The sequence below is a fragment of the Hyla sarda genome, chromosome 8 (genome assembly GCF_029499605.1).
Source record: "Hyla sarda isolate aHylSar1 chromosome 8, aHylSar1.hap1, whole genome shotgun sequence".
Lineage (NCBI taxonomy): Eukaryota > Metazoa > Chordata > Amphibia > Anura > Hylidae > Hyla > Hyla sarda.
This window is the reverse complement of record NC_079196.1, coordinates 22,073,887-22,081,044: the sequence shown is the minus strand read 5'-3', so window position 1 is coordinate 22,081,044 and position 7,158 is coordinate 22,073,887. Positions and strand designations below refer to the sequence as shown.

At 46.1% G+C, this 7,158-nt stretch overlaps 1 protein-coding gene across 18 annotated transcripts in view; it reads right to left on the bottom strand.

Annotated features, from left to right (window-relative positions):
* Nucleotides 1–405: 405 nt before the first annotated feature.
* R3HDM1 (R3H domain containing 1) overlaps nt 406–7,158 on the bottom strand; it is a 104,717-nt gene continuing 97,964 nt past the window's right edge. For 8 of the 18 annotated variants that reach the window (XM_056536307.1, XM_056536306.1, XM_056536304.1 and 5 more), the window contains 3 exons: nt 2,084–2,169; nt 1,665–1,749; nt 406–1,071 (listed from right to left, as the gene is read on the bottom strand). In XM_056536307.1, coding sequence (XP_056392282.1) covers nt 704–1,071; nt 1,665–1,749; nt 2,084–2,169 — 539 coding nt within the window. In that variant the 3' untranslated portion in view covers nt 406–703. Of the gene's footprint in view, nt 1,072–1,664; nt 1,753–1,775; nt 2,170–7,158 lie in introns of those variants that run through there. The other 10 variants (XM_056536308.1, XM_056536319.1, XM_056536320.1 and 7 more) reach the window with 8 other exon arrangements.

Here is a 7,158-nt window from a genome sequence, read left to right as displayed (position 1 = left end):
TCATGCAGCACTTGACGGCTCATTTGCTTTTAACACCTGCCCTGCTGCTCAAACGCTAACTAGAATGGGGATCAAAAAAATGGAACCACAATTAAAGAAAAATGACTTTCGTGAGAAACCATTTATTTACAATGAACTTTCACAAAGCCTTAATGTATATAACTTAGGAAGGGCACAGTGAAGAGGGTCCGTCGTTTTTAACAGCATCCCCTTGGAAGACGGGGGAAAGATCTAGACTTCTCTTCAAAACAGTAATAGGTCTATTATTATTATTATAATATATATCTATGTATATAGACTTTTCTTTAAGTGCAGCAATAATTTCCTCACCCTGCTCTATTAAAGTGGATGACAAAGTGCTGGCTTTGGAAAAAAAAAATTAGAAAACAGACATTTTTTTCTAAATCATCTTTTTTTTTCTTTTTTCTTTTCAACATGGGCATTCATTATGAACAACATATTTTTTCTGTACAAGAGAACTTTGGGTCCGATACAGAAATATAAATATAAAACAAACAGGCTATAAAAGGGGAAGGGTGGGGTAGGTCTGTCCTAGTCACGGGTGACTCTCTGCCGGCACTGTAGGATGTTCTTCAGTTACACCGTGCCTCTGCGTACACACAAACCCTTCCGAAGGCCAATCATGATGGTGGGATGAAGGCGGACATCGCAGGACGCCATCTCCCCGCCTTTTTTTTTTTTCCTACTGAGAGCTCGCTCTTTCGAGGATGTGAAGGTCGTAGGGTTTTCTGCTTGTTCTCAGTCTAAACTTGTTCATTAAATTATTGTGTTCTTTCAGTGCATTCTTAGCAGCCGATACGGTGGGGAACGTCGCGACGATGGTGTAGGTGGAGGCCAAGTCTGAAGAGGGGCTGGCTTGTTCAGTACTCGTATGGCTCTCCCCACTACCGCAATAGTGCTGATGATGCTGATGCGGGTTCTGCTGCGATCGAGGGTCCCGGAGCCACCGAATTTTAGCACCTACTTTAAAGAGTTCACCAAAAAGCATTTCTGCATCCTTGCGACTAATTCCGTCAGGCAGTTCTGTGATTTCTAGGACCTTCCCAACAACTGCGGATAGGGAAACATGAAACCATTTGGGTTAAACAGGCTGGACACCGCTCACAGATCAGGACATATAGAATTCTAGTGTATAAATCTAGATATGTAGACATATTTTCAAAAAATTTTATCTGCTATAACAGAATTGTTACATACATAAACACCGTACAACTACACAACACAACGTAAGTTTAGCAGCAGTTCTGACCAATATGGATTTAACCAAAGTAGGAAATTATTATGATTTGTATTTCTTTAATTCAGGTGACAATATGAAGTGCTGCCCCCCTCAACACTGCCACCCTAGGCACAGGCCTATGGCTACTTAATGGCAAATATAGCCCTGAAAAAAAGTGATGTTCCGTGAATGTCTGTTTTGCCATGTTTTGTCAATATATACATATTTTATTTTATAAATGTTTTATATACTGTATGTCCAGTGAACCCAATCAGTGCATAATGTTAGTAGGAAAACCCAGTAAGTAGCCTAATAAAAAAAAAAAAAAATAAATAGATATTATTATTTTAATAAATCACAATAAAACGTTGCACTGGAAAGGAAATGAAAAAATGAAATGGTATGTACACACACGCACACATACCAGGTTCACCTGCAGAGAGGTCTGTGGAAGCAGCTTTCTTGGCGGATTTTTTGCCTCTATTTCCATGTCTGTGTCCAGACTGACCCTGGAATATGCACAGATCAGATTTGTTTATGTTTTTTTTTTTTTTTTTTTTTTTTTTTAGATTTTTTTTTTTTTTAACTAGCAGAAGTTATTGGGCCTACTATGATCATATTTACAGTGAAAAAAATGTCTACATCTGTTTCTATAGCTATGTGCCCATGTGATTGCATATTATCTGGCATATAAGAAATATGAAAACATTCATTCTTTTACCCCCAGTGACTTGGATCCCTGGAGAAAAGCCTATGTATCTATAATAAAGAGAACTTTATCCCCTGAGACGTCTTCATTATATTCTAGATGTGAAATGTAGGATCAAGAACACGATTATAAACCTGTTGACTTGTTATATGTCCATGTACTAATTGAGGAGCATTGTATTGTAATGGCTGACCAAGTAACGGATATCTTGTATCACCTGCTGGGAAAAAGGAGAGAGACAAGAAAGATGGTGATCAGCTGAGTGCTCAGAATCGGAAAATGTTATGTGTTACTAAACATATTCACAAGCCAAACCAGAGAGGATTACTAGGGCACCCGGTCTAAATCTACATATACTGATCCTGAGTTATATCCTGTATTATACTCCAGAGCTGTACTCACTATTCTGCTGGTGAGGTCACTGTGTACATACATTACATTACTTATCCTGTACTGATCCTGAGTTATATCCTGTATTATCCTCAAGAGCTGTACTCACTATTCTGCTGGTGAGGTCACTGTGTACATACATTACATTACTTATCCTGTACTGATCCTGAGTTATATCCTGTATTATACCCCAGAGCTGTACTCACTATTCTGCTGGTGAGGTCACTGTGTACATACATTACATTACTTATCCTGTACTGATCCTGAGTTATATATTAGACAGGAGGCTCATATCTTGCATTAAACTTTCTTTTTAGTGCCCATAGCAGAAAATTACAGACAATTCATTTACTTCAGTATAAGAAAATTTCATTAAAACTACAACTCCCAGCAGCCCATGGATCCTCCCTCCCATGGGTCGGCGACCCTATATAAGGGGCTGTCTGGCTCTCCTCCTCCTCTGTCTTTCTGCTCATGGCAGCTAGTTAAGTATTGATTTTTCTCTGGATTGTTATTTGATTGTACCAGGTTTGCTGGTGTGTGGGGACCCTTTTCAAGTGTCCCTCTATTCCCCAGCTATCCTGGTTTTGTTTGTATTTCCATATTTTTCATATTTTATATAATTATATACTTTATTGTATTTTATTGTATTTCTTATATTCCATTTATTATTTTTGCTTAATTCATATATTGGTGCCCTTTCTGTCCCCTGCACTGTCTTTCCACAGCGTTTTTCCTCTGAGTTTTCTTTGTGTTTCCCGGTTCTGGCACTCCGGTGTATAGTTCCTATCTACTGTCAGGCGCCATCTTACCTTGTTTTCGAGACGTCCTCTTCGGCTTCTTCCCTCCGCTCTCGTCCTCTTCGCGGGCTCTGCAGCGTTCGGGGCGAGTGTCTGAGTGACGCACCCCTTGTGACGCGCCTCCGCTGGGTCCGCACATCCTAGCACAGGAGTTACAGCCGTAGTCTCGCGAGACTACGGCTGTGGGCTCTGCTTGCTGGGATCCTCCTCCTCTCGCCAGTGTTGTGCGAGCGGTGAGAGGAGCACCAGCATCTTTAGGTACAGATCCCAGTTTTGCCAAAAAATCTATATATATATTACTTGTAGCCCTTCCGGAGCTCTTGGAGGTCCCTTGGCTACTTGTAACTTCTATTAGATAGTGTCGGGCATCAGTGGACTATATTGAGTGCACTGTACCCTTGTGTATTCATACACTTTAGGTATACTAGGGAGTTCAGGGCATTCGTGGACTCTAATGAGTGCACTGTGCCTTTCTGTATTGATAAAACTTTTTGCAACTGTCATAAATCAGTTGGGCTACTTGTAGCCCTTCTTCTGCTAACATCTAGGCTGTAAGATGGCTGGAGATAATTCCACCCCGTTCTCTACTCATGTTAATGAGGCTATTGACATTGAAGCCTCACAGATAATGTCTGCTTCCCAAATTCAGGACTTGATTACTAAGTCCATTCAGGCAGCTCTAGCTGCTAATGTACGTTCTGACCCCTCTTTACCCTCTACCTCTACTGAGTCTCCAGTTAAGGGTAAAGTAACACACAAACGGAAGCATGTGAACGTACACTCCGACTCCCCGGCAGGGGAAGTTTATAATATGCCCCAGGCAGAACCTGACCCAGTCTGCCACACCCCGCATATCAGTGACCACTCTCGACCCTTGGGCCCCAAGGAGAACAACAAAAAAGGGCTGAAGTTCGCCAGGCGGACGAAGCCGGACTCATTCGACATGTCTAACGACGAGTTGTCCGGCGAGTCTGACCCTGCTCAAGCCACAGACTGACTCTGAGGATGAAGATGCGGGGTTTCAGGCTGATTATACTGATGCCGAACCAGAAATGCCCAGTGAGGCAATTTTAGATGCTCAAGGACAACCTCTGTTCAACCCTGATGAGATCACACACCCTTGCTCAGGTGACTGGACACCACTGCCACACGTGGCACAATACATGCATTGGACCAGACGATCATTGGATCACACGAACCGAAACAAGCTGAGGGCGGAATGCCCTAGGCCCTATGTGGCCAGGAAGGTGGCGGTCACCCCGGAGATAGATCCGGTCCTCCTTAAATACTTGACCCGGGCCGGCAAGTACTCCAAGAAAGGAATCGAAAGATCCTTCAAGCTGATCCAAGACCGCATACTAGATTTGCTTGGGCCGCTCACGAAGATTTTAAATCCATCTATCTGAGCAAGCAGCCTCGGCTGCCCAGCCAGTGGATCTCACACAACTGAGAGGTTGGGCCCAGCGTGCGATCTGCATGCTGGGCAGCGCGAACACGGCGTGTTCAATCGAACATCGCCGTTCGATTTTAATGAAGCTAGAGCCCCAACTCGGCCCCTCCGCTGAAGGTCTCCTCTTTGGAGACGATCTCATAAAAAACATTAATAAAGTGGTCAGCTTATTTTCCAGCCTGGATAAGGCGCAGACATCACTGAAGAAAGCGGGCCATCCTACAAAGGTTTTCGGTAAGGCCGGTAGAGGCAGAGGCCGATCTGCCGGCCACTCAGCCCCCTATAGGCCCTATGTTAGAGCTGCGCACCAACAGTTTGCTCCCGCTCAACAACAATATACCCTGCCCATGGCCCAGCCAGCCCCTTTCTTTCCCCCTCGAGGACACCCCTGGAGGGGACATGGCGGTCGCGGATTTCCGAGATCTCGACCACCGACCGGTGAGTACACGCCCAATTTCCATTCCACACACAGTAGTGGGGGCAGACTGATGTATTTTACGCACGCCTGGTCCATGATTACGGAAGACGTGTGGATCCTCAATACGGTAGCAGGCTACCTGATAGAGTTCCAATCTCTTCCCGTGCTGAATATTATACCTCGACCAATTCGGTTCTCAGCACAAAACATAGAACTCATAGACAACGAGCTCCAAGAGCTCCTGTCCAAACAGGCGGTAATAGAGGTAGACCCTTTGTCACCCGGATTTGTAAGCAACATCTTCTTGATAAAGAAGAAGGATGGCGGTTATCGCCCGGTGATAAATCTAAGATTTAAACCAACACATGATATGATATATCGTCACTTTAAGATGGAGGGTATCCATCTACTACGCGACCTTCTCTGGCCAGGAGACTGGTTAGTGAAGATCGACTTGAAGGACGCATATCTTACCGTCCCCATTCACCAATCCTCCCAACCTTTTCTAAGGTTTCTATGGAGGGACCGAATGTGTCAGTTCACCTGCCTACCATTCGGATTATCCTCGGCCCCTTGGTGTTTCACCAAATTGCTGAAACCAGTGGTGGCTGCTCTCCGGAGCAGGGGGGTACGACTTATCATATACCTGGACGATCTGCTGATCATGGCACGCAAGCCCTGCTGCACAGTCCATGGGCAGTTTCTTTAATAGAGGACTTAGGATTCCTCATCAATCACAAGAAGTCTGTGCTGACCCCCTCGCAGGAGATGGAATTCCTAGGTTTCCTATTGGATACCAAACGTGTCATCCTTCTGTTACCAAAATCCAAGTTGACTCTGATTCGGAAGGAAATCAGGGCGACCTTACGCAAAGGTCGAGTGTCTCTGAGGATGATCGCACGCATAGTCGGCCTATTATCGGCCTCCATCCAAGCGCTCTTCCCGGCCCCACTTCATTATCGGCCCTTATGCGGCTCAAAGCCCTCCACCTTCGCCAGGGTCTCCGCTATGCGGACGAAGTTGCCCTTTGTCCGGAGGCAATAGAGGAATTGCAGTGGTGGCTGCGTCATGCCGTCGAATGGAACGGCAGAACTATCTTCAATTCCTGCCCGGACGTCATAATAGAGTCCGATGCGAGTCGCCAAGGTTGGGGAGCTCGTTGCGGGCAGGACACTACAGGAGGGAGATGGTCCGCAGAGGAGTCACTCCTCCACATCAATGCCCTGGCATTGGCAGCGTTCTTCACTATCAGGAGTTTTCTCCCTCACAATGCCAATTGTTGTGTACTTTTATGCAAGGACAACGTGGCTGCGGTTCAATATGTCAACCGCCTTGGGGGTACGAGAGCCAGAGTGCTGGCGGACATCGCGTCCGAGTTCTGGCACTTTTGTCTGTCCCGGGACATCATTCCGATTGCGGAATACCTTCCCGGTGTGTCCAACATCGTGGCGGACTGGAATTCTCGCTTTTTGAAGGATTCCAGCAATTGGACGTTAGACCGCTTAGATCTTTCGAGCTTTGGGGGATCTTTGGGGTCCGTTACACATGGACCTCTTCGCATCCCGCCTCAATCGACAATTGCCTCGCTTTTTACAGCTGGAGGCCGGACCCGCAAGCGTCCGCAGTGGACGCATTCCGCCAGATATGGGCGCGGGGGACGCACTATGTTTTTCCCCCATTCAATATGATTACCAGAGTCCTTCTCCAAGTACTGAGTCAGAAGGCGACGGTGGTGTTGGTCACCCCTTGGAGGCCGACACAACCGTGGTTTCCCCTTCTACTAGGGATGACGATCTACTATCCTCGGTTGATTCCTCACTCGCCTCGCCTTCTCACGAACCCTACCATGGGTCCTCACCCCTTGGTATTGGAGGGCAACCTTCCACTGCTTGCGTGGTTGGTTTCGGGGTCCCGGACCCTGGTAGTGACCTTTCACAATCGGCTAGAGACCTCCTTGCCTTGGCCTGGGCCCCAGGGACTAGATCGGCGTATCGATCAGCCTGGGCTTTGTGGGTTCGTTGGTGTGGTGAACGGCAAATTGATGCCGTTCAAGCACCTGTTTCAGTAATAGTGAATTATTTAGCGGATTCTTTTGAGTCTGGTAAATCTTATAGTTCACTGAACGTGTACAGATCCGCCATATCGGCATAT